The 27,305-nt window shown below is 39.2% G+C and overlaps 1 protein-coding gene across 1 annotated transcript in view; it reads right to left on the bottom strand.

The window, feature by feature from the left end:
- NFKB1 (nuclear factor kappa B subunit 1) overlaps positions 1–27,305 on the bottom strand; it is a 56,927-nt gene that overhangs the window by 5,175 nt on the left and 24,447 nt on the right. The window contains exons 6-18 of the mRNA XM_017822218.1: positions 22,401–22,549; positions 20,716–20,879; positions 19,414–19,572; positions 17,693–17,797; positions 15,680–15,771; positions 14,965–15,103; positions 12,438–12,560; positions 11,379–11,468; positions 10,348–10,545; positions 7,652–7,793; positions 4,355–4,469; positions 2,289–2,490; positions 392–567 (exon numbers count right to left, since the gene is read on the bottom strand). Coding sequence (XP_017677707.1) covers positions 392–567; positions 2,289–2,490; positions 4,355–4,469; positions 7,652–7,793; positions 10,348–10,545; positions 11,379–11,468; positions 12,438–12,560; positions 14,965–15,103; positions 15,680–15,771; positions 17,693–17,797; positions 19,414–19,572; positions 20,716–20,879; positions 22,401–22,549 — 1,854 coding nt within the window. The remainder of the gene's footprint in view (positions 1–391; positions 568–2,288; positions 2,491–4,354; positions 4,470–7,651; positions 7,794–10,347; positions 10,546–11,378; positions 11,469–12,437; positions 12,561–14,964; positions 15,104–15,679; positions 15,772–17,692; positions 17,798–19,413; positions 19,573–20,715; positions 20,880–22,400; positions 22,550–27,305) is intronic.

Below are 27,305 nucleotides of genomic sequence, written 5' to 3'. Positions count from 1 at the left end.
ATCAAGGTGTTAAAGAGATGAGACAAATACTTATGGATATGCACAACTCTATCTCTATGCACATCTCTCTATACACATTCAACTACACACAGAAGTAGTGATGAACTTGTTCATGAATAAGTTCATTGGCAGCCAGGATTACTCAGTGCAAATTAAACACGGCATATGCAGTCAGGTCAGGGTCACTGTAAATTCCTCATCTTGGCCAAAAGATTCACCAGCAGTGCTGAACAAAACCATGAATAACATTACCAATAATTTTGCCATTATGCTAATTTAAGTAATCTAGTCAATAAACAGGAATCCCCCTTTCTGTTCCTCTGAAGCACTGAAGGAGTGTCCAGAGTATTTAAATATATAGTTGGAAAGACCTAGAAGAAAGAAATTCTGCCCTTACCTCAAGCAAAAGGCAGCCTGCCAAAGGGATGTTCTCTTGTTCAACAGCCAAATGTAATGCAGTTCGTCCAGATTTTTGTTCCTGAGAATTGACATTAACTCCAGCAGCAATCAGCTGTTTGAGGCAGGACATACTGTTTGCCATCACTACCATGTGAATTGCACTGAGACCTACAAAAAATAAATCCCAACCATTAATACTGTGCATGTGTCCATGTGCATTAATATTTGAAAAATTCAGAAATGTCAGAATAATGAGTTTTGAAATGTCCACATCTATGAGAATTGTAAAATAAGTTAGAGTTTCTGTAGTTATCTGAGCAGAAGTAACATATTTTGCCTGCTTATACACTAAAAGATGATAGAATCATAGAATTGTTTGGGTTGGAAAGGACTTCAGAGATCATCTAGTTCCACCCGCCTCCTGCCATGGGCAGGGACACCTCCCCTAGACAAAGTTGCCCAAAGCTGCTTCCAACCTGGCCATCTGGGCCAGGGATGAGGCATCCACAGCTTCTCTGGGCAACCTATTCCAGTGCCTCACCACCCTTACAGTAAAGAATTTCTTCCTCATATCTAATCTAAACCTACCCTCCATCAGTTTGAGACCATTCCCCCTTGTCCTGTCACTACACGCCCTTGTAAAAAGTCCCTCTCCAGCTTTCCTATAGGTTCCCTTTAAAAGGCACTGGAAGGCTGCAATGAGGCCTCCCTGGAGCCTGCTTCTCTCCAAGCTGAACAGCCCCAGCTCTCTCAGCCTGTCTGCAGTGGAGAGGTGCTCCAGTCCCCTGAGCATCTTCATGGCCTCTCCTGGACCCGCTTTAACAAGCCTGTGTCCTTTGTATGCTGGGTGTCCCAGAGCCTAAAGTAGCACTCTAGGCGGAGGCTCAGGATCATGTTAATGATGTTGATAAAAATGTTCTTTGTGCATAAATTGGAATTAGTTGTGTGGTGGTGAGTCAAAACCATGCAAGAAAAAGAACCCCAGCAGACTACAAGGTGGAACAGAAGGCAGGAACTACAGAGCTCACCTAGAGCATCTCTTTGACTCAAAAGAGAGTAGCCTTAAAAATAAAACCTGCATCTTGGTGCTAAACAAGTACGTACCCCACACTGACCCCATCTGCTACTGAACATCTCTTCTAGAAACAGTCTGGGGCATAACTGGTATATTTTAGTATCATCCTCCTGTAAGGTCACACTGCCTTACCATCTCAGGATTACCTGCACTAGATCATAAAGCCTTGTATTTAAAAATCAACCAACCAAACAATATCCAACCAAATAAAAAATTCTTTCTCTCTGAGGAACTTAACACCATTTCTTGAATCCCATAATGACATTTTTAGGTCAGACATTTTACAATCTACTAGAGGAGTAGTACTAAATTCAAATCCCCCATGCCAATGAAAAATGGGAGAATTGTCTCTTCGTGGTTAATTTGTAGGCTCTAATTCTGTATGGTCACAAAGTACCAAATACAAAACTCAACACTGGTCTAGAACCTATTTTTGAGGGGATTCATTCACTAGAAAAGAGGAAACATTTTCCTCTAGGGGGATTTGTTTTTTTTTTAAAAACCAGTGGTGGCATAAGCTATCTTAGAAGGAACACAGTGCTTGAAGTTTTTTGAGATTGAAGAGAATATAGAGTAACAAAAATTCAAATCCATACTATGTCATGTGGCCATTGCATCTTTCTGTTCTGTATAACCAGAAAACCAACACAGCTGTGTTCTCTTATCTGTGCCTGCAGGCATATGCAAAATGGGGAAAGATGCTAATTTCAAGGTCTGTATCTACCTATGTAGAGTCATGGTGTTGGCAGGGGCAGGAATTGGGTCGTGTTTGTCTAGTAGCTAAGTGTAAAATAGAGCCCTTATCTTTCCATACCTTCACCATTGGAAAGGTTGACCATCGGAGATATCTTCTCATGCTTGAGGAGCAGACTCAAGATCTTGTCGTCTCCTTCAGCAGCAGCTAAATGTAAGACAGAATTACCATGGCGATCCAGGAGGCTGACATCTGCTCCAGCCCTCAGCAAGTCTTCTACCACCTCTGCCTGCTTTGTGATTACTGCCAGGTGCAAGGGGGTCTAGAAGAGACAGAAGCAAGCCACGAGAAGATAAGCAACAGCTACATCACTTCTACAGAAATCTCTGAAACCCATAAAGGCTTCTAGTGTGAGAAGATGTTACATCACTCCAAAGCTAACAGAAAATAAAAGCTTGCATATGTGTACATTCTTTTCTACTGAATACTACAAATAGGGTTTCTACTTACTGGAAATAAAAGCTGCCTTGCCAGTGTCAGCAGTTGGACTTTGGGAGGAACAAAGATGTTGCCTACTCTATAAGCCAGGGCACTGACCTGGCTATTTGAGCATTGCAGTGTAAGGGACTTGGGAAATGAGATAATCCCTGCACACCCCAGACACTGTAACACTGCTTCCAGCTGCCCCATCACCAAGTTCATACCATGGTTGGAGCACATGCACTTTCCAGGCCCTGCTCAGATCTGCCTTTACCACTGAACCATGCTCTCATTTTGCTCCTGAATCAGAGGTTTGCAGCCCTAGGCTTAGAAGCTCCTTATCCCTCAAAATGGCTGCACAGGAGTTAGTGAACATACTCAGAGTTGCATGTATTTAAACAGAAAGCATTCTAGTAAGGCTTGGGAAATCATGTTTCCAATATTAAAATAATCTAAAAATTACACAAGAGTCCATCTCCAGATAATTATATTTATATTAACAGAGGACTATTAAAAAAAAAAAAAAGACTAATTCCAGCTTTGCACAATAAGCTTGTGTTTGTCAATAGATTTGTCAACACATTTGCAATTAATTACTGCATCTATAGGGTACATGTACAATTCAGCTTTCAGAATATCTGTACAGAAGGAAAATTCTAGCCCAAGCCTACATTCTCTCCCATCACTGGTTTAAGGTATAAGTTAAAGGAAGGAAGAGGTGTAGAGGTCCTGGTAGTCAGGGGTTTATTTCTTGTGTGGAGCACAGCTTTGCTTCTGGTTTCTGTTAAACAGAGGGCACAGAATTCAATTCAGAATCTTCTGCTTGCTTTGATCAGCCTCCACATTTCAAACTTGCCTTATATGAACACAAAAATGAAATGTGAAAGAAAACAAAGGAGTCAAACCTTCTGGGACTATCTGTATAGAAAAAACCCCTGCCTTTACTGTTGACAGCAAAACAAACAACACAAGTGTCAGAGTGCTGCTGTGTAATGTCCAGCTGGTTACCTGTGGGACAGCCAAATGGTGCACACAATCTCTTTAGAAGAGATTCCTTTTCAGGCAGGTTCCCACAGCCCTTTCTAAAACCTGAGTTACAATACAAACAGCTCAGACTCTGTCACAGATGAAGCTGAGGAGACAGAATTGTGCCTGGCAGTTAAGAGTTCTTTTCCTCCAAGGTAAAAGACATGGAAATGGGCTTATTTTTTTGGTTTTACTATAATACGAATCTAGAAATAGAAAGGGAAATCTTTGGTGCTCATGTGATGGACACAAATACAGTCTGGGCTGTAGGAAGGGAATAAGTTACTATGGCTTCACGTGCCTATAGATAACTGATGATGCAGCAACTGGCTCATGATCCCGAATTAACCTACATTAAAAGGTCAAAAGAGCCCAGAGCTGGCAGTGTAATACATACCGCTGGTTTAGCAACAGAGAAGCCAAATACTGAAGACATGAACTGAAGAATTTACCATTTTTGGCCTATTCTGCAATTAACCCTTGGAGACACTTGTGTTAACATCAAGGGGAGTTATGGACTAAATTTATGAAAACAGGCTCTCCTTTCTCCACCACCTTACAGTATGTCATTGTGTTTCTAAACTTGTTTGAATTGTCAGATCTCGGCTCTTTCCCACAGAAGCAATTTCTCTTTTACTGGCCAGACAATCAGCAACATTTGTACCACCACAACTACCTACCTGATAGAGGTCATTTCTCATATTAATGATGTCATTGTAATTCAAATCTGGCATCACTTCCAAGAGGTTTTTCACCAGCTCACTATGAAGGTGGATAATTGCTAAATGAAGGACACTGAAACAAACAAAAAGCAGATTAACAAATTCAGACTGTTTTCAAATTTATTATAAAAATTTCAAGGCTTTGCTGTAGATCTGACTGAATTCTGACATAAACACTTGACTATTAGGGGTAATGATTCCAGCACTAAATATTAGCACTTAAAATGAGCCCCAACATTAAAAAAAGCAAGTGAGAAGGTAACTGTTTACCTTTCAATCACAAAAGCAAACTCAGAATAGCTTTTGCCGGCCCTGAGCATAACTTTACTTCTAGTCTAATATACAAAATTAGTAGCACAAAACAACTGCTTCAGAAAATCCCCAGATTCTTTGCTCATTTGTTTTTTTTATATTTTGAATTATGCAGCAGATGAACACCTCTCACTGTCAAAAGCTTCCTGCAGAATTTCCACAGGCCCCTCTGCCTCCAAAGCAGATTTTCCCTTGGGGTTTCCCCAGCCAGATCTGTGGGTTTTCCTTTCCTTCACTTTCAAACAGAAAACTGACTAAGGACTCAGGCCTGGTGACTAACAACCACAAGGTTTGCAGCATTGGCCACAGACGTCATGCCAAAAAAAACCCCTGCTTCGGGACATCAGTGACTGCATAGCAAGACACTTCTACTGGGTTAATGCAATGGCCTTTCCAGTGCTCTTCTCCAGAGCAGGTCCCTCACCATCAGCCAGAGCAGCAAAATGACACCAAGAAAAAAGCAGGTTTTGAATCCCATCACCCCTGTCCGACAGAGCTCTCTATTTCTTGTTCCCTTGAGACTTCATTTGGAAGTCATGCTCTTTGTTTTTAAACATATCCTGCCAAGCTCTTCTTTAGCAGGTGCTGGCCAGCTTCTAGACTCATCTGTTTAGCATATTGCTGCTGACACACGATATCAACATGGGACATGTGCTGTGTCTGTTATGCTGCTCCAGAAATACCTGAACAGTCTCAGATTTACACTTTCATCAGAAAAATAAAAAGAAATTCCGTGCCATTCAGGGCATAGAGTGATCTTGAAATTGAGACTGAGAGGACTCAAAACCAGAAGATAATTTAACAAAGGAAAAAATATAATTTAAAAACCAAATTCAACCCTGCAGGGCCCTTTTTATTGGTTCTAGACACTGCCATAGGCAGTACCATGGCACTTTACCTCCAAGTCTCCTGTGCTGTTCAAACAGACCCGCCATTACTGGAAAAGAGCTGTTCCTCTGCTCTCTGGGAGATGCTTCTTACTATGCTGACATTTTATTTCCAAATCTCACTTCAGAAACACATATGCTCTTCTACTGCTTTTAATTCTCTTTTCTGCAGCAAGTATTTTAATTTTATCCTGCCTCTACATGTGATACTATAAAGACACGCTGAACAGACCACAAAAGGGCAGTCAGTTCCATTTCTTAAACAGTCCTACATGAAAACATGCATTTCTGCATCCCTGTGGAGCCATCAGGTATCTGCAGAGGAGTGGTATTGGTACAAATGGTACAAATGCAGTCACAGCCGGTGTTACTTGTAAACATACTCTACTCATAGATTACTGTGTTCTGTCTCAAGGCCATGAAACACAACACAAGGCCCACTAAAGGTATTTTCATTCCCTGCATACTGCTTTGATGAAAGATGAGGAAAACTGTTGACAGCCTAACATTTTTTTTTAAGGCTTAAGCAAAAATTTTCTATTTGTTGCCATATAATTGTAATGATTAAAGTGAAAGTCAGGGAAATTTATTTATGATTTTTAACCTTCCCCCTCCCTCCAAGAGAGAGATGGAAGACAGTCACCAAAGCTTCTCTTTTTAAAAATGTTATGGAGTAAAACAGATGTATGATGTGCTCACAGACTAAAATCCATCCCAGGAGAAAGGCAACATGAGCTTGCCCATACTTCTTGATTCAGGAAGAAAACAACTATTTATCATCATTCTGAAAAGTATTTTGATTTAGTTTAAATGCTCTGCAAGTCCAAATCTGAGGGGCAGCTTACTGATATTTAAATGCAGGTCCTACTTGCTCAATACTCCTCTATCCCCCTTGTTTCATTTTAAACACAGAAGCTGTGTTGTCCAAAGCGCTGGCAGATTTTGTTGCTAGCTCCTGCCTCTTTCATATTCCTGCTTTCCTGAAAGCAGACATTAGGTTGCCAATTGGAAAGCAAAGCGAGTAAAGTAGCTCTCTGTGATTGTGCAGTCCTCTTTGTGTAATCTGAGACCTATTTTCACCAAAAGTGGAATGAAAGTAGTAACCTCTCACAGAGTAATTGAACAGGGATACAGGTCTCAATCACTTGTAATTTTCCTTCCAGCTGGACACCTCAAGGCTTGTGTGGTTTCTACTGTATAAAATACTACAATGTAAGGAAATACTGGTAATTGCACAGGGCCTGCTCAAGGCCTGCCAGCTGAGAAGTGAGGATGTGATAGTCACTTGCTTATACCAGAGATTATCTCTGCAAATGTTCAGAGCTGCTTCTGCTGAATTTCACTTTAAGTAACTACTAATCATTAGTTCCTCACAGTATTTCACTCTGAGTTCCACAGAATCTGCATAGCTGTAGAGGAACAAAATGGATTTCTGCTCCAGCTCACATTATTGAAGGACTGATAAGCAAATATTAGCAGCCAAGTCTGTCACAAACATCTGTGCAATCCTTTGGAAGACAACAGTACAGTATAGATGTAAGCAAGAGCAAAATAATGTCCTCTGGGAAGAAGCTGGTTTCAGTGGGAGAAAAGCAGTATGGACCCTCCAGCTATTGTTTATATCTCCCAGTGAATCTCTTACTTTAAGCTTCCCATAAAGACTTAAGGACTTGCATGGAATAAAAAGTAGGGCACTCTCCTTCAGCACCAACCTGCAGATCCTCATCCATTGTGTATGCTCAGTCAAGACTGTAAGTAAAAAAATGGCAAAGAAATGCACAACAAGCTCAACATACCCTCAGTGACCAGAGTACTTTCTGACAGGTACTGGATCAATGAACTTTGTAGTGTGCACAACTTGTTTGCAAATGCAACAAGAACTTCTAAATCACAGCTGTACCTCTTCCAAACAGCACAAAGGAGAAAGATATTCATTTGATGAGAGCAGTGCTGCCATCTGTGATTGGCACACACAAGGGACAGAACAAATAGACTACACCATTCTGCCACTAAAATCATCAGTTTCAACCCAGTAAGCATAGTGGGGTCAACTCACTTGTCTCCATTATCATCCTGGACAGCAGTGAGATGGCGCTGAGCAGACAACAGCATCTTCACATCTCCAGTCACAGCATAATCAAAGAGAGCGTTGCAGTGACGCTTGGCAAGCTGCATGGCCTTCTCCAGGAACAGAGAATCTGCAAAACAAAGTTTTGTCTTCATCAGTTTGGTTCTCTTCCTTGGAACACCACCTTCTTTCAATAGGCATTTGTGCTGTCCTTGAAATACAAAGTGCAGACCACCAAGCATTATTCACTGATTCACTAATTACTCCTGAGACATAAGAACAGAGGGAACCGAGTCCCTTGGAATCAAAACTAGGTTCATGCTGAGCATTCAGGCAGCAGGAACCCTGAGAACACTCAAACCCTGGAAGCTACCTCTGACTCTTGTCTATAGAGCAATTAAAAAAAACCTCTCATGCAGTTCTGAGTAGTTTTGTCTTGAGGAAACTGAGGTACAAGAAGCCTAAGTGACCCATCAAATATTGCACAGATGCTCACAGAAAAGCTATGAAATAAACACAGGGCTTTGTGCTCCTCAGACTCATATCATGCAGTCTCTCCTGCTGTACAGCAGCAGCACAGCTCCTGTTTTAAACATTTCAGTTTTTATACTGCTTAGTATTTGTAGTATCCTGATTTTAGATTTATAAAATGTACAACCACTGAGATTTCAAAAAGTAGAATTTGTTGTGATGGGGAGACAAAAGGGAGAAAGGAGAGAAAAGAAACTCATTTGTGGAAAAAAAAAGTAACTCGGGCTGCTCTGTCAATACTTTCGTGGTTCTGTATCAGCAAGAAACGAGTGAAAATGAAACAGATGAACTCTTAAACTACAGTCATCATTTTGAGAAGTATCATCTGAAACCAGCCTGCATTTTGAACAGTTTCATGTTTCCATAAAACCTTGTAAGGCTGGAAATTACTAAGAGCAAACAAGTACAACAGACTTCGTCATTTAAAGCGCACACGGGGAAACAATACCCAGGATTTCCAGTTACACAAAACCAGGCATTTAGACTGGGTCAGAAGTGTATCCCTGATGAACAGGAATTCACCATTTCTGTAAGGCAAAGACTTACTCAGCTATCCACGAAGCTTATTGTTCCAACCAATACATCACTGTGGCTGCTCCACTGCATGCCTGGGCTGCTACATTCATATTTGCTATTTACCTCTTTACACTAAATAATTGCATTAAATGGATGTTATGTTCAGGATAAATAGTCAGGGTAAAGGGCGTTAAGCAATTTGGTCTTTTCTCATTTAGACATTTCCAAAGACCAATGAACTAGATGCTGAAACTCCCTGGTTTTCCATATCAAACACAGAAAAAATATCCTTCAAAATACAACAAGCATCTTTTAGTCTAATACCCAAATGATCTAGCCTACAGCAGCTGTTTTATGAAGCCTGTTCTTCTGCACCCATTCTTCATATAATCTGGAGCTAGAAGTTGCCTCCTTTCATGCCATTACAATAGATACAGAAGAGAAATGGTAAACTTCCTGCCTACAACATTCATTACTCGGAAAACAGGTAAACAGTTCAGGCCTCTCCTTCATGACTGCTAAATGGACATTATTAGTTCTTCATATCAGCAAAAGATTTTGCTCTCTGAACCAGCCACGTGATTTATCACAACCAGAACTGCAAACAGCAAGTTCCTTCAGCTTTTCTCAACAGTACCATCTGTTCTCAGACCACAAGAAGCTTTACAACTAAAACCCAGCTATTATGCCACTTTGGTTTCCCAAGCCATGGTTTCTAGTGCTGTTAATAGCAAGTGCCTTACATGGCTGATACACACAAGATAACATGCCCTCTCCCTGATCCAACGAACAACTAAAGTGGTCTAGATCATGTTGCACTTGGTAAGAGCCAAGAACAAAACATTCCTTCCTGCTCAATTCCTACTGCTAGCATGTCTCTGTAATCCAACTGTTGGTTTTTTGATTTTATGATAAGCACAATAACTCAATTCCTTTAAAAAAGTGTCCATCAATTATTTTAAAAAACAATCCAGGAAAAGGATGTCTTGCTCTGGGAGAGGGTGATTTGCGGTCTTTGTATATTTTACAGCTCTGCTGCTAAATCATTTCCATTGACTACTCTTGCCTTCCTCCTGTTTTGTTTGATACATAACACTTTGCTACCCAACAGTTATTTTACTGGGTATTTGCCATATGGGAAAAGATACCTTTTCATTTCAAATTCAAACCTGTAACACTACTTTGCATGCAATTTAACAGTGTTGTTGCAGTAGTTCTTTTCTGCAATCACTGCCAACATCCATTTACACATCCATTACAGTCTATCAAATATCAAAAGCCAAGTCAGCTGCTGAATTGTATCCCTTGTGCCTTCACTGCTTGCGGCTGTTCCTTATACAGGTTTATTAAAAAGGCAGTGTTAAACATGCCCAGCAGGATAAGCTGTCTCATCTCCTTTGCATGACAAGCAGAAGCTCAAGTGCCCAGTGGCAGTACAACGGTTTACCTACAGAACTATGTATGGGGAGGGACTCTAGATTTGGTGGAAGGGAATCCCTCTTGTTTCCTCCAGGAGGCATTATCATGTTCTGAAAACAGCAAGCAGACATTTATGGAGTTTCCAGGCCTTTTACACTAGCTTTACCCTTACAGCAGTTTGATCTACCCTAAATAAATACATTTACTTGTTCACTTACCCTGCCACCTGAAATCTGCTTCGTTTACTTCAGTTTTACAGGAAGAAGCAGCATCCTCCTTCTCCTCATTATCAGCAGACATTCTGCACACAGTCCTCTCCACAGTTTCCACCTTCACATCATGTTTCATGTCCCATTTGTCACTTTGTTTATCAGAGCTCTTCCTGGTTTGTTCAGCTGTGCTATTTGATAGTCCTTCTAACAAAAATTAGAATCGTTAGTGTCCAATACCATTGCTTTTTTAATGCAAGTGATAAAGCTCAACTAGACAAAACCAAACCCTGAAGAATCAATATAAAAATTTACTTTAACATAGGTGTTATCATTAAACTCATGAATCATATAATTTCAGATGCCAATGCATTCGGACAGACATAGTGATGTAACTTGCTCTGAAGTTATGTCATGTTTTTGACAGCCTCTGCTTTAAAAATAAACTTTCATATATTACAACAGATGAACCTCTCTTTTTATGGTACAAGAATGTAAGTCTGAAGTAATCTCAGGAAATCTAGCAGAATTATTCATATTCATTTTTGTTTTCCTAATGGCAAATCCATCCCTGAGACTGTGGAAATAACTACAGAGTATTCAACATGTAGATCTGAAATTACCTTCCTATTATAGGAAGCCAAGAGTGTCCTTATTAACAATTTAATCTTTTCCACTGATTTCTCTGGGCTACTGTGTAGTACCAGACTGTGGCAACGAAGGAAGATACATTTTCTCTAGTCTAGTCCTTGGGTCCTGTAATCAGCACATTCAAGCAAGTAAAAGGGCTGTTGCTTGAAACATATGCTGAATACAGAAGCACATGGAGGGGTTTTGGCAACTGCTTCTCAGGAGTCAGAAGTAAAAAGGAACATGCACACAGCTGTTAAGGTAGATTTGGAGAGGAAAAAAGACAAGCAGGGCAGTATAATCATAATCACTTAGCTAGACCTGCATGACACTTGGGCTCATACTGCAGAAGAAAATACAGAAGGTCAAACTCAATTCAACTCTTGGAAGAATGACGTTTTTACTGTTACCATGTTTCATTCCAGCATTGGACTTTGTTGTGCCAGGGTGGAAGTGCATCCCTCCAAAAGCAGAGTATCCATATGAAGGATAACTGAACCCTAAAGAAAGGAAGAAGATTAAGAATTAACAGAATTGCATCCTAAAGCAATGAAAACACCACCTAGGAGAACGTGAAGCTAAAGAAGTGGATTTTTGTTTTCTGCACACCTTCTGCTTTATTCTATCCAATTATAATAAATTTTCCAGGCTAAAGGTGAGCTTTCCCCCACCTCTCCAAAAATCCAAAGAAATTCTAGGTGATTGGCTAGTGACACTCTCTACCCCAATATTTGTAAGACCACACAAATGTAATATCACTATATGCTTCATCTAAAACTCAGCAGAGACATCACAAGCTGCCTCTATGCTTCTGAATCTTTGTGACCACAACAGATTTGTATTCTGGTGTTATGCTATAGATGTGCTGCAGGCAACACATGTAACAGTTTGAAAACTGCTGCTCTGTTCCCTGCTCTAAAAAAAGCGTTGCTGTTCAGATGACATTTGCTGATCTACAGGTTTTTAATGCTCTGCTGCAAGAACCAAAGCAATGCTCTTATGATCCTGCGTATCAGATACACTCCGACTTCAACAGATAGAGCACTGTAGAAAATTTACTAAATAGTATCTCCAATTTTTTAATAGTTCTTTGCACTAACAGGGTTAATTTGCCAAATACCACTAGTGGTCCAAGACATAATTCAGAACCTGTTTAATTTTCAGCATCCAATACAGTACTTAACTGAGCTGTCTCATGAATTTCAGTGCCTTCGAGGCCCCAGGAAGCAACAAAGCTTCCAAAGTAGGAAGGCAAAGGAGATGAGGAAGTGTTTAGAAAACAAGGAGATGCTTGATTCAATTGAGTGACACTATTATAAAGGTAACAGAGTCAAGTCTTATCTAGGACTCCTCCTAGGAGGAGACAAAATCCTCACCACATTTTAAAAATCAGAATAAACATCTATCCTGCTCTCAAAGTATCCCAAACATCTATCCCTTTCCCTCTTCACTCAAAACCACTGCCTTACCAGAGCCAGCACCGCCACCTCCCCCTCCATACATGCCACCACCTCCAGTGCCACTGCCTCCACCATAGCCATCAGAGAAGTTAGGCATGAGCTTCTGTCGCTTCCTTTGCACTTCTTCTTTATCTGGGATGGAAGGAACAGACAGGAGAGGAGTCAGTCCTACTGCTGGCCATGCACAGCACAGACGTGCATACAGAAAGCATTACTACAGTTTACTACTTTAGAAAGGAAAATGCGGAGTGTGGTAAGAAGAGGCAACTTTCTTCAAACTCCAAATAACAGAGCCTAACTTTGTATGTACTGGAGCAGTGAGAATTCCTCCAAGAAACAAGCTAGTGCCAAGTCCCCAGTCAGACCAGCAACATAGCTGGGGCCTGTGTTGTCTCTTCAGTTGTGTTGGTGCCTTGTGCTCAGACTGCAGCGGACACATGCAGAGATGCCTTAGGGGGCTCAGAGATTCCTACGAAAGTATCTTGTGTACTTAGAGCCCTAGAAATCAGTGGTCCCAAAATTCTTCAATGTCTAAGCCAAGTCATAAATCAGCACAAGTTCCCCAAACCACAAACTTGTTCAAGAAAATTTGTCTTTGGGGAATATAAGCACAGGTTCTTCTACTAAGCAAATCTACTTGAGAAATGGACCCTTAGCAGAGGTACCTGCAGTGCCCTCTGAACTTTTGTTTAAGGGATGGCAAGTGACGGTGAAAACCATGTTTGTTTGAAATTATTTACTTAAAATATCTTAAAAGCTCCTAGAACAATGACAGGAGTTTATTTTCAACAATGTCCTTATTTTCAACCAGGACATAATACTGTCAAACCATGCTAAGCAGCAGTAGAAAAAAAACCTGAATGTATTTTATAGTGTAAGTTCGAAATAAGACTTAGCCCCCCTGGAAAGCAAAACACAAAGATTTAAAAGGATTATTGCAGTGACTGGGAAAAGTGAAAATGTCATTACAAGAGCTACAAAAATAGGGATACAAACATTATATGGGTTAAAATCCAGTAGAACTGTTGAGGAAAGAAGAAAATATAATCTGTTTATTAAACCATCTAGTAGTTTTCAATAGCCATGTGACAAAAAGAAATTTCATGCACAGGCACAATGAGACAGCTGAACACATGAAACAGTACACTGAAAAATACACGTGCATTATCTCCAGGCATACATGATCTGTAAGTACATATGCATGCACACATCAGGCATACTCACACTGACAAGGACAGAAAACTCTAGAGAGCAATCTAGTCAGAGAAACAAACAAAAAAAGCCACATACGTATGTCTGAGTTTGTGTAAACACTTGTAACAAATGTTCCTAAATGGTAATTTTATGATTAGGTTGTATAGGGGATCTGAAAATGCACATCATGTTCAATTAATTTTACTCCATTGAGAGACATATAAAAGCAGTTTGCTTTAAATCTGGCAACTTCGCTCTGCAGTTGAATACTTCACTTCCCATAATGCTTATACAAGAGGTTCCTGAAATCGTTACCAAGAAGAAATCCTCTGGCAACTCTGGAAGCTTTTGTGAATGCATGTTTTCTTCTATTTTATTATAACAAGTTTAAACTAGACTCTCTTGGACATCAACCACCATCCCTCCCTCTCCAGCTGTCCTGAGTCCCTTACCACTCATGCTTTCAGACACACATATTTTAGAGATTTTGACAGGGAACTGATTTCAACACAGCTCTAAGTTAGGCACAGAAAACATAGAAAACATTCTAGATTAGAACTTAATAGTGTAACCTGCAGGCAGGTAAACTGTTAAGCAGAAAGATTGTCTTAATACAATGAAACAGCAATTATGACTTGGGCCTCAAGGCATTTCCATATCATTAACATTATTGGTATTTAAAATCATGATTGCTCCTGCCATTAATGTCAAACATTTCAAATGCAGACTTCAAAAGGGCACAGATCTGCTAGTTAAACTTCTTTTCACTAATAATTTAGGAAGCAGGTCCAATACCAACTATTCTACTTCTGCTAAGTAACTGAAACTTTAAACACAAGAGATTGCAACAGCACTTTCCCTGCTCTCACAAGAAATGTCTCAGTCTTGGAAAATTCAAAAAGATCAGTGACTTGGCATGCTGGTAAAATGTGAGAACTGCAAAATACGTACCTTTTCCACCAGATACCAACCAATCTTTGGTTTAAGGTTTCAGCTGAAATTACTGACAGTAAAATGCCCTCAGATATTATTTTGCAGAAACTCAGAGGAAGAGAGTGCCATCTACCGTACAGACAGGCATGTGTGCATGAGCGAGCCTCACTAAGAAAATATTTGTCGATTTACTGCCTACCAGTCCAATAAAAACACCTACAAAGCCATTACAAAGCCACCACGCTTCATATTGGCTCTGCCCAAAATTAAGAGGCAAATATAATATTTTCTAAAAACAACAACTAAAAAAAAAAAAAGTCCTTATCCAGCAAGTCTTAACTTACTAAAAACATTTCTAAGGACCCTACAGTTTCTGTTTCCAATATATAAAACAGGTTTAATGAATTACCTTTAATTTCTGGGTAGTAGAGGAAAGGCTTTGGTTCGCTTGTTTCCAGATCCGATTTCCTCCGCAGTTGTACAAACACAGATGCCGGCTTTGTGATATTGACATCGCGATACTTGGGGGTTTTGAACACGATAGCAAACTGTGAAGGAAACAATAGGAAGATAACTATCACGGAGCATGGGTTTTGGCAACTTTGTTTTTACGTTTGCACTGTTTTGTAGGAGTTGGTTTACAGCTTGGGAGGCAAAAAGTTGTAGCAAAGGGCTGTTACAACAATAAACTTCCATTGTAGTTTTCAGTTTCACTCCTGAGGTTGAGTCCTAAGGTCTTTAGGGAAAGACAGAACTGTCATGCAAAGTACCACTCCATCACATATGTTAGTACTGCACTGTTTGTCCCCTCCTCATTTAGCATCTATTCTGTGGCTTTATCACTGTGTTCACAGGAGCTCTCAGAGCTGTTTATATATCGTATCCCAATTTACACTGGTGCATGTGCTATCTCCCAATTTCCTTGCACTGTATTCCCAACCTGCATAGTTACCTAATGTAGGTCTTTAAAGAACTGTTGTTTGTATTGTTACTAGGAAGTAACCAGCCAAAGAAGAGGTCAGTACAGGATACAGATGCTTTCACCTCATTTACTAACTATAATATAATCCTAGTTTACAGAGATGAGAAAATCATTAACAAATGACAAATGCTGTGTTACTTACCTGTCTATGTACATCTGTAGGAGAAAAATCTCCAAAGCCTTCCCACATACCACCATTCTCATCCTCTTCATAGAAACGTATTTGAATATCATCTGCAAAGAATGAAAGAAGCACACTCTGGGATGTTTGGGCATTTGTTTAACCTTTGGCTAAGTTTATTTCAGATAAAAATCAACACATTTACTTTTTGGCTGAATGACAATATTACACAATACAGCAATTAGCTTTATCCATTTTATGAAAACATCAGAAATAACCCATTTTTGACACCACTGTTAGGTCAGCCTGATCGTAATGACTTCACTGAAGTTGCTACTTACTGAGCTGTGAAAAGAGAACTAGGTTCACTACCTCTTCCTATTCTAGGGCTATAAAACATTCCAGAGGAGCTTTATTTGAAACCAACATGTAAGGAGGGGAGAACTTGAAGCGTGAAATGTAGAAACCACCCTCTCTCCTCCAACAGTTTCAGTTCAAAAAAACTGTAGCAAAACCTGAAGTGCCACAGTTCAAGTTCCGCTTGCTGCTGGCAGAGTGCCACCTTGGAGCTGCAGCCCAGAGAGGCGGCGAGGGTGTGACCGAGCAGCATGTCAGCAGCGATCCTTCACCCTCCAAACACAGCACGGGCCAGAAACATGTCATTTGGCTTTTGCTCCTCTAAGCAAATCTTCTTTCATTCTCTTTGTATTTATTTATTTATACTTTTTTGAGAAACGTCACACTAGCAAATTCCTTTCCCGGCACTCCTGGCAAGAAAAAAACCCAGAAAAAGCCCATTCTCTCTTAGGGTGACTGATGCAGGACAGGCTTCTGGAGCAGACAGACTGCTTCCTCTGATCCAACACCTGCTAGACTCAAGACTGTGAACCACCAGTTCCAGTCCTGCTGTCCTGCATGCTCAAGTTCCTTCAGGCATGAGGTTTCTGAAAGCAATGAGGTCAGGGGAAACCCCAATCTGGCTGAGGGGAAACCCCACCGCAGGGCTTCCACTGAGTCAGACATTTATTTATTTATTTTGTGCACAAGAGTTATGTTTTATCTCAGCCCTGATGGCAAAGGGTAGATACACTACTGAAGGGAAATAGTTTTTTCAAAGTCCCTTCTTTTAAGAAGCCCTCAAAGCCCTATCTTTTTTCTAAGTCCCTGGAAGTCCCCAAAGCCCTCTCTCTTCCCTAATTCATAGAAGGGCATTTGCAAGAAAGAGAGATGGAAAAGGACAGCCTGCCTTAACAGAAAATGTCAGTGTGATTTTAACAACATGTGCAGGAACTGATTCCAAACAGTTGAGAACAAGGTACCCACTCTACCATGCAATCTACACCAGGGAGTCTCAAGTACTACCTGTACCTGAGAAATGCAAAGGACTTCCCCTGTTCCCATGTTTTTTTCTTTTTAGTTTAGCCCAAATACAATCAACCATATTAACCATTATCTTCCTATACAAAAAGAAAGCATCCAAATCCACACTGCCAAATTCTGATACATTCAAAGCCATGAGCAGAGACTGAAAATGAACCTATGAGAAGTATGTTTACATAGAGTAATCTCTACCGTTAGCATATACATAAAAATGAAGTTACTAGCAGTAGTGCTGAACACATTAAGTTCCAATCCATGGTCAACAGAGAATGTTCATACTTACTCCTTATAATCAGGAAGTTAATGATAAATCATAAACTTTAGAATAATTCAGAGCAGGTGTTAGTTAATGGAGTCAAATGTCACCCAGGACCCACCACCCACAAAAAAATCCAGAAAATGGTGAAGGGCAAACTCTTGAGAAGAACAAAGGTGATCACATGGTCTCAGTGGAGGCAACACAAGCTGAATTTGTTTGCAAGAGACTATTTTGATTTATTAATTTTTTGGACTGCTGGCCTGACTTCTAGAAAGGCTGCGTGCTTACAAATCCTGCTGCAGTATCAGAGTGGGAGAATACTAAGGCAGCACAGCAGGCTTCACATGTACTCCAGATGAACACCCTGGTGCATCTTAAAATACTCGGACTCTTACCTTTCTGAACCTTGTCACAGAGAAGGTAAATCTCTTCCCCTCCTGTCACACACCCTGCTGTTCTGTCCATTCTTACAATTTTTAAGTTGGAGGCATTGGGAGCTTCTGTTGAAAGGGAAGGTTAAAAAAATGCTTAACTTCATAACAGTTAAAGATTTAAAAAAAAAAACAACAAGCAAAACACACAGAAATGCAATAGAAAGACAAGCCTCCAATACAACCTACTTAAATTTGTCTGTTTTTTTAAACATGAATAAATCAACAGCTTTTCATATGAAAGGCATAACCTTGTATCCTCTAAGCTTTGACTGAATTATGAACTATAAAATAAGGTCCATAATTACTCCACTAGCAAAGTAGCCCAGCAGTGAACTGCATCCAGCAACCTGCACTAGTACTAATTTTATGACAAAAGGGCAGTACAAGAGAACATAGCTTTTTCTTCCCTGCTTTCTGACAGCCTCACACTCTTGAGAGCTGTTTTCTGTATCTCACTATCTCACAATGCTTTGCTTTATACTGTGGTTTACTTGAAAGCATGTCAGTTTTTGGCCAGTTTACTGGACTGTGATAAAAAAGCCCACCTCCACGGGTCCTAGCAGAGACATCGATAAAAAGCTATTGGTCCTCCAGACAGAACTATCATCTGATAAGTAAAAGCAGCTGTGACAGGCAGTTATGCTACCACAAGTTATGTCTGTTGTGTGAAAGAGGCTTGAATGGTAGCAAAGAAGAGTTTTTAGAAAAAACATATACAACAAACAAAACCCAAGAAAAATCTTCTGAAATTAACAATCAAGAATTCCCCTTGGGAGATCAGAAACTAGTAACTGACATCTGTGTAGCAACTTACAACAGCAGAAACACGCTTACAAAATTTCCCCTTTATTTGTCTCCTTAGTTAAAGTTAAAATTTTTGACATCACTACATTTCCCAACTAATAGCAAGGAACAGACATAGTAGAATAGTTGCATTTAATACCTTTTCATCTAGACTTTGCCCTTAAAAAGCAATGATATAGACATGACTGTTGCAAAAGAAAAAAATGGTACTTTTTCTGAGTCATTACAGAATGACTATCAGGAACATGGTAATCCACAGCCTCAGGGAGGATAACTCAGGCAGCAGAAAGGATTCAGGTAAAATGAGTCAGTATAATCAAAAAGCACAAGGGAAAACATGAAGTGAAAAGATTCACTTAGAAAAAAGACAAACAGAGGGATGTAACAGGAGTACAAAAATCACTGACAGATCTAAAGGAAATGAATTGAGAACTCTGGTTATGTTAGTCTCTCAAAACAAGGACAAGCAGATGGTCAGCAAAACTGAAAGGTGTCAAATTCTCAACAAAGATTGAAGCAAAGTAATTTTTTCCTCACATCCTGTGTGACAAGACTTTGTCACAAAAAGCAACCGAAAACCGCAAAATTCAAGCCCTTCTTACGAATGTAACAAGAATTTACAAAATCCTCATAATAAAAGCGGCAGGATTAAACATGCCAACAGCAAAATAACATCTTGCTCAGTGGCTTACATCACCATCCATTAAAAACCAGAATGATACTACATGTACTTGGACAGACATGGGGCTAATTATCCATGGGCTACTTATTCATCAAATAACAGGCAAGCAGCAGGGCTAGATGAGTCTATGTATAGCAATATCGACCCATCAAGCTTGCCCCTTGTTAAAAAAGTAACTAAAGCCAAATATACTTACTGCTGTCATATATTGCATCTGATATAACGGGATCGAGTTTCCGTGTGAAACTGCCATTACTGTCAGGAAGAAAGGCTGTAAACATGAGACGCACGACACTGAGATCCATTTCTTTAGTTTGCTGTATCGCTGCCTGGCGGATAATTTCTCTCTCTCGTTCTGGAACCGACAAGGAGACAGATGAAGTAACACAAGGGGTAGGGGACCCATAACAAAACAGATGGAAGAAACATTACTATCAAAAGGCACCAACAGCGAGGAAATGTGTTCTTTTACACAGTATCCATCGGGTTCTCTGTTTTTAAGCAGAGAGGAGTAGCTATTCAAATTATAATGGCCAGTCTTCCGAGCGAAGATTTGGGAAAGGTCATTCACCCTTCGAGCCTGCGCAGTGGATTTTTTAGGTGACACACAGTGTGCGCTGAACTGAGGCCACCCTTTAATCCTGAGGTTCATCTGCCAGGGCTGAGCAAGCTTGGACAGTGGCAGTGAGGGTCTCAGGACGTAGGTTTGTTTAGAGTGACCTTCTCTTAGATGGATGGCCTTACAGGGCTAACGAGCTCCATCTGCCCAGGGGGCTGGGAATCGAACCCGGGTCGCAGCGGTGAGAGTCCTGCACCCTAACCACTAGACCACCAGGGGCCCCTCGAACCCGGGTCGCAGCGGTGAGAGTCCTGCACCCTAACCACTAGACCACCAGGGGCCCCCTATTCAAATTATACTGCACTCATAATGCAGTTTGTGCATCAGATCTTACTTAAGGCATATAATTAAAAAAAGACCGAAAATTACTATCTGCTGCTCTCAATTTATAATGGTTGCAAAAAGGACAAAGGTCACCACTAAGGACACTGGAATTCCTGGTGTTAAGAGTGATAAAAAGAAGGATGGCTCCTTCACACAGTACCTGAAAGCAACACAGACCACAGGTTTTACAAAGACACGGGTGAAACGCAGCTGAAGGAAAGAGTGTTCTCGAAAGGAGGTTCCTAAGTTAATTAACGATATCATGTCTTGCTGCAATAATGCAAAATTACTCTAAGGCTTATTAAACAGTTTAAGAGCAACGGAATATGAGTGCAGAGGTGGGTACAGGCAGCTATGGAAGGAAGTTGCTTCCTTCTCATGTGTCTGTTGACAGCAAAGACTCTTTGTTTCAGACTCCCTAAAACACATCAACAGCACAACAGATCTTAATGCACATAGCCATAGGCTGTTTTCCTACCCAAGAACTGTGTTTTCAGAAGCTCAATCTGTTTTTAGTAAAAGACCAATTAAAACCAGGCCATCATTTCTACATACCAGTTAGCTGTCTGTCTCCACATCCTTCTGCCTGCAGATAGCCGAGTTCAGGATGCACCAGGAGTCCTGGGTTGTATCCCTTCTTGCAAGCATCTATCATGCGTGTTTCCAGAGTTTCAAACACTTTCTTCTTTGTGACATGAAGTATTCCAAGATTTGCAAACCTGCCAAATTTTGATTGAGGAAGGTATTTTCTTAATACTTTATGCCAAACCTGCAGCAGGCAGGTAGCTTTCTGTTACCAGAGACAGCTACACAACTGAAGTCAAAAGGAGGACTCTGCAGGCTTAATTAGGCACTATTAGTTCTTGAGGGTAAATTCTCCACCAAGCAAAACTGAGCCAAGCTTATAACACATGTAAAATGAGCACCATCATATGGCAGTGATCTTAGGATTTTTCTGTGGCATAAGTAGTAATTTCTCAGGTTTCAAACTTACACTGTGAAGGCAACTTACTAAACATCGGAAAATCCGGTTGTTACACTTTGTTTGCTCTGTCTTGGCAATGACATTAATATGTCATTCTGTATGTCTGTTAAGCAGAGAAACTGCTCAGAATAAGCTCCATCTGTTTAAAACAGTTTGGAGAGCAAGCTAAGAAGCTTACAACAGTGCAATATTTTCCAAAGAAAATATTTTAAACAAGGCTCTGGTCATTCATCCAGACACTTCAGGTATCTCTTTGAATGAAAACTTCCATAATGCAAGATCTGCTTTTGTAAAAATGTCTTGGCACATTTAAAAATCAATTAGATCTGGAAGTATGAAAACAAGACAATAACTCAATTTTCATGCAGGTCAAATGAGGACAGGAAAGCTGTTTCTAAACATCTGACATCTGATGAAAAACAAGACAGGTTAGTAAATGAGCCAAACTTTTCAAGATGAAAAGGAGCATTTAAAATAAAGCTATTTAAATTGTTGTTCTCGGTAAAGTCAGTGCACTGGGCTTGGACATCAAAAGTTACAGTTTAAAAGAATATCTCTCTCCCAACCTTCTCAGCTTTTTAAACTTCATCTTCTTCACCAACAAAGACATTCTTGAGATCACAGAACTAAAACTCACAGCCAGCATGAAACCTGATCTAAGCCTGAAAACATGGTTGGGAGCCTCAGCTTCATTTACCGATATAAACAATTATTCTTTTAAATTAAACAAGAACAGACCAACTACAATTTCACAACAATCTTACTGCTTTAAACTTTGAAAGTTTGACTTATTTAGTATTTTCATGTTTATACATGTCTTGCAATAATTTCAAATTTAGTAATCCTATTTTCTAATGATTTTGTCTTAATTATATTCCTAGTGGCAGATTTCAATAAAAATAAAATATTAGTCAAAGCAGTAATAAAAGCTTTTCTTCAGTAACTTTAGTCCCTTCTCTGATCAAATATACTTACATTTCAAAGAATGGATTTACAATATAAATTTGGACTGGACACCAAGAGATTAAAATTCTACAAATTCTAAGTGAATATTATTTACTAAAACCTATTTAGCTTGCTTAGGACAAATTCTACAAAGGTAAGCAGCAACATCATTGATTTTTCTGTTTAAGATACAAACAAAACAGATCAGAGCATGAAGACTAGTGCTCCATTTAGCTGACTCTTAGTAGTATTTCTGCATTGCTTCTTACAGTGTTGGTGCTCAGGTTTACAAAGGAGTTAACAGACTTACCCTACAACCATATCTTTAGGTCCTGCATTAACTGTGCACACTCCATCTTCACAAAATTTACCCACCAAGCTGTGAGCATGTAAGTGGACGTATTTCCCATTAGTTACTAACTGGACAATTACTTTTGCAGGTCCAACATAATTGCAGATCTGTAAACAAATATAAAAAATGTGGGATAGTTTGCTTACTTTTTTTTTCTTAAATGGAACAAGTAATTCCAGTTGAGTATTTTCTGTCAGCTAAGTACAATCAAACTTACATAGGAGAAATGTGTATGCAGTTCCTCGTGAAATACAAATGGCAGACTAACTGTACCAGATCATCACAAAGAAGAGCCAACACATTTTTTTTGCAATTAAACTTGATATACAAATGGCAGAAGTAGTGACCAAAAAAGCTAAAGGAAAACATCTTCTGTTTCCTAAATCATGAATCTCAGTTTTACATTCTGACCATTTACTCCACATTGCTCTCCTTAAATTGCAATCAGAACATTGAATTCACAATAAACACTGCCATCTGTTAAAAAGCATACATAAAATGTGTGTATTTAAGTAAAAACCCTGCATTGTTTTGCCCAATTTGAAAATACTTTAAAAATTTATTTTTAAACATTATGATTGGTTTAAAACATTTAGGTCTCATTACAATGACTCTTCAGGTAGAAATTTTAAAGTGAACGAATTCTACATTAATAGGTGTTTTGTCAGTTCAATATGCTACATCAACACATACTACCCAGTCCAGTAAATATCTCCCTTAAATATACATGAAGATATATGCTAAATTCCCATCTAGAATTTCACTGGACTAAAGCTATGGCAAACTGTGTGCTTTCATAGAGCCAACTCTAGAAGACCACAAAATTTTTTTTCCCCTCTGCCATAATTTCTAATCACCACACATTTTTTAACAGCTTTTGAAACTGTGATGTCAAACAATGCCTCAAAAACACACCTAAAGTTGCTAATAACATACCATATTGGTAAGTTATTTGCTTTACATATATTATTTAGAACTTTATTTTCTTTCCTCACAAGTAATATTCCAAGTCAGTTATGGGTTATGCACCACTTTCAAATTATGCTGAACACAAAATTACCCCACTTTTTAAAAAGCAAACATTACCTTCCCTTCTAATTCACTTAATTAACCCTTTTATCAATGTTGAGCTTTTTCCCCTCCTCCTCTGATTTTTCTTCTAATTTGCCTTGGGCAAAGTTCTTTGTATTACAGCAGCTTATAGATCTAATCAACCAAGGTATTAAAGGATCACGATAAACATTAAAGTGATGAATCAGTGATGAACTGAATATTTAAGGTTATATTGTTGATAAAATGCTGATAAGGAGGGATTGCCTCGATTTCACCACATTACTGAGTCCTGCTAGCTTCTTTCACTCCAGTTAACCCCACTCTTGAACCCATTCCATCACAGCTGAAACACTTTGCATATGCACAATGCATGCCCTCCCTGCCTTTCTATTCACTGCTGAGAGCAAAAAAAATCCCAACTATGAAAAAGTTGTTCCAGGAGGAGCAGGTGTGCAAAAGCTCTCTCATTACTCACTGCCTGCTAGTTAACTGTATAATACTGTACTAATGTGCATTTTACAAGTGTTAGTTTATAAAATACAAGACCTGGGGTACTCATGCTTCCCTCCTGTTTCCAAATTGTAATCTCTGCTGGACTGAAACAATACAGAGATGCAGAATAGTTACCACTACACTATTTCTGTAATTCTAGGAGTGAGAAAATTCCTACGTGCCTTTCACAAAGTCATTTGAAAATAAAAAGGATTACATTTGGTGATAAATGTCACCACCACTACTACAATTAACTTTTCAAAAAGGTGGCTTTAAAAAAAATATTTTCGTTTTATCCCTCGCTATAAACAAGCCTTTCCTTGCTATAAAGCTCCTTTTTAAAGCACATCTTCAGCACTACATTCATTATGAGTAACATGGATGTTCTAGTATCACATCAGAAAAGTTCAAGACAATCATTCATCAGCTGTAGAAACCACAGTGAAAACGGAGGTAGGACTGCTGCACGTCAAGGACTTTCCAGCCTCTGAAAGCAGAACACAGAGCTGCAGTGGTAACCAGATTGCAATCTCCCCCGTTACTCAGCTCAGCATGATCTTTGTAGTCCCTCTCTCAGGGGGAAAACAAAAGGGTTCTTAGAACATAATACCTTATGTAGGTCATTAGGCAAGAAAGGACTATTTTTGTCATCCAGTCTGATGTCCTATGTTGCAAAGGCTACAGAATGTCCCTGAACTGACTCCTGCCTACATTTCTTATAGACAGACTTTCCTACTTGATTGTGAGACATCCAGGGTATCTTGGTGCCCAGCAAAATAGTCTGAGTGGTTAAATATCCTTATGTACCATAAATTAAGTCTGAAATAATTTTCCCATGTCCTTGAATAATGCCACAATTTCAGAATAATTTGAAATTTATTCTGGCATTAAGGTATATATTAAGGTATATATTCTGGTATTAAGTAACTATCACCTTTTATGTACGAACTTAAAAAACACTGTCAAAGGTATTAAAAGGTAGAAGGTATGTTACAATGCTGAATATCTATAGAAACATAGGGATTATGGTGTTGACAAAAAAACATATACTCAGCATGGGAGGGAGATAGCATGTGAGTGCTGTATGGCTCAAAATGAGAGTTGTGAGAAAAAAAAAAAATCACCTTCTAACCTTCAAATTAAAGATGGAGCAAAAAAAGAAAATAAGGAGTTCCTGGGAAGAGTATAGCTGTAATACTCAATTATATCCTGTACTGAAGCAGCATTCAATTGATCTGATAAAGTTAAAATGCTGCAGGCTCACACTTATCTGCTGTTTCTGTGTGAGAGATTTGTCTGAAAGATGAAAAGGACTTGAAGTTGAGTGAATTTCAAACCAAGAGTTGAAAGTTTTTTTCAGTTATTTCCCATCGTCCTGCAATCCAGACCCTGGCCAATTTTTATAGTTTCCGAAATTTTGCAAAAACTTTATAAGAATGTTTTCCTACTTCAAAGATGTTTCTTCCAGTTACTCTTACAAGCAAGAAGAGAAACCAATTGGTCAACAGAAAGCAAATGATGGAAAAGTCCATGTGAAACCTACAAAGCCAGCAACTACAAAAACACCTGTTTCTCTTTCTAATCACTCTAATCACACACACACAGCAACTCCACTATTTTCAGCCCATTTTCACACCTAAAACCGGATCAAGCACTTCAGTGTAAACCATGAGTATGTCCACACTAATTACAGTATGCAAGATCAAAACACACATGGTAAACATGTGAGGCCACTGGAAATCTTCTGTACAAGTTTTCTCACGTTTTTTTCCAAGTACATAAAACCCAAGCAAATTATAAATAAAAAATGTAGTTAGTTAAGTAAGCTAGTGATAATATTTGACTTTCCAGTTTTATTCTGTCTTATACTACTGATTGTTTTTTCCCCTGGACAAAAAGCTAAGGACAAACAAGCAATTCAGGAGCTTTGATTTCAACTGTTTTAGACAGTAAAATTTTCCAGTATTGTGTTACTTGCACTAAGTGAATGAAAGTGAAATTTAAATGAAGCATTTTAGGTAGCCTTCTACTGCAATCATGAAATGTAACTTCATTATAACACATTAATTATCTACAACTTCTCTACTCTCTATAATAACATCCATAGTTGTATAGAATCCTCTGAATATGCAAGATGTTTTCTACATATTAGGATTACTAGCAAAGAAAGGGCTAAACAAAGGAATATAATTCCATAAACCATAAATGAATCCCCTTTTTATATTATAGAAAAATACTGCTGTTATCTAGACTCCATTTGTCAGGACTGTTCCATTAAAACAAGAGATTTTACATCAATTCCACCTTGCTGTCCAGTGTACATTTGATTTAAGTGTAAAGACTGGCATTGCAGAACTGCTACACTAACTCCTCACCTACACCATTTACAAATATACTATACAGGAAGTGGTAACACACATCATTAACTACCAAAACATCTTGCGTAGAGATATAGCAAAGTCTTCAAAACTCTAGTCTTTATATGAAAGATGCATCTTGATGTGTTCCAGCTTAACTACAAGTTAGTGATGGTGCAGGGAGAAAAAACAATGGTGAAGTCGGACAGCCCACATTATGCAAGAGGTCATATGACATAAATGTATTTTCTTTCGGCCTTCAATCGATAATCCTACGAAAACAGAGCAGGGAGGCTGCAACGCTTTTTAGTGCAATGAAGATGTCTATTTTTAGGGCATTCTATGGTAGCTACTGGTAAATTATATCAGTTTTCTGTGAAGAGTTTTCCAAGCAGAAAGCAGATCCGAATGTGAGTTGCACTGACACATCATGGCCAAGGTTTAAAGATATGTCACAAAGCCTCATTTTTTACAGCACAGTCAAAGCTCATGCTACTGTCCTTTCACTGCACTGTGATCAACTAATAATGGAGGTTTTATTGTGAAAACATTGGCACGAGAGTAAAAAAACCAAACAAAAACCTCAAAAAAATCAAAACAAAAAGCCCCAACACAACAAAAAATCTTCAGCTGTGCTCCCCTCAGTTATGACAAGGTGAGCACACTGACAAAACACAGAAGAGACTTACAGGAAAAGGTGTGAAACACTTCAGTCTTTACTGGCACCACTTGAATCAAGAACAGGCACTAACAAGCAATGGCCTTGAGGAATTTACTTGTTGTGTTCCCTTGCCAGCCTCTCCCAGCAGGTGTTGCCATGTGGGGATTTGTACTAGCAAAAAACCCAGATGCACACAGTAGGACAGGAGGGAGGGGAAGGGACATGTGTGTGTGTGTGGGGAAGCTTTAGATGAAATTAAAATCTGATGATCAATGAAATTAGGAGGTTTGATGGAAAGCC

This window comes from Lepidothrix coronata, unplaced genomic scaffold, assembly GCF_001604755.1.
Source record: "Lepidothrix coronata isolate B3197 unplaced genomic scaffold, Lepidothrix_coronata-1.0 Scaffold96, whole genome shotgun sequence".
Classification (NCBI taxonomy): domain Eukaryota; kingdom Metazoa; phylum Chordata; class Aves; order Passeriformes; family Pipridae; genus Lepidothrix; species Lepidothrix coronata.
Note: the sequence above shows the minus strand (reverse complement) of the source record. Positions and strands in the feature narration are given on the sequence as shown.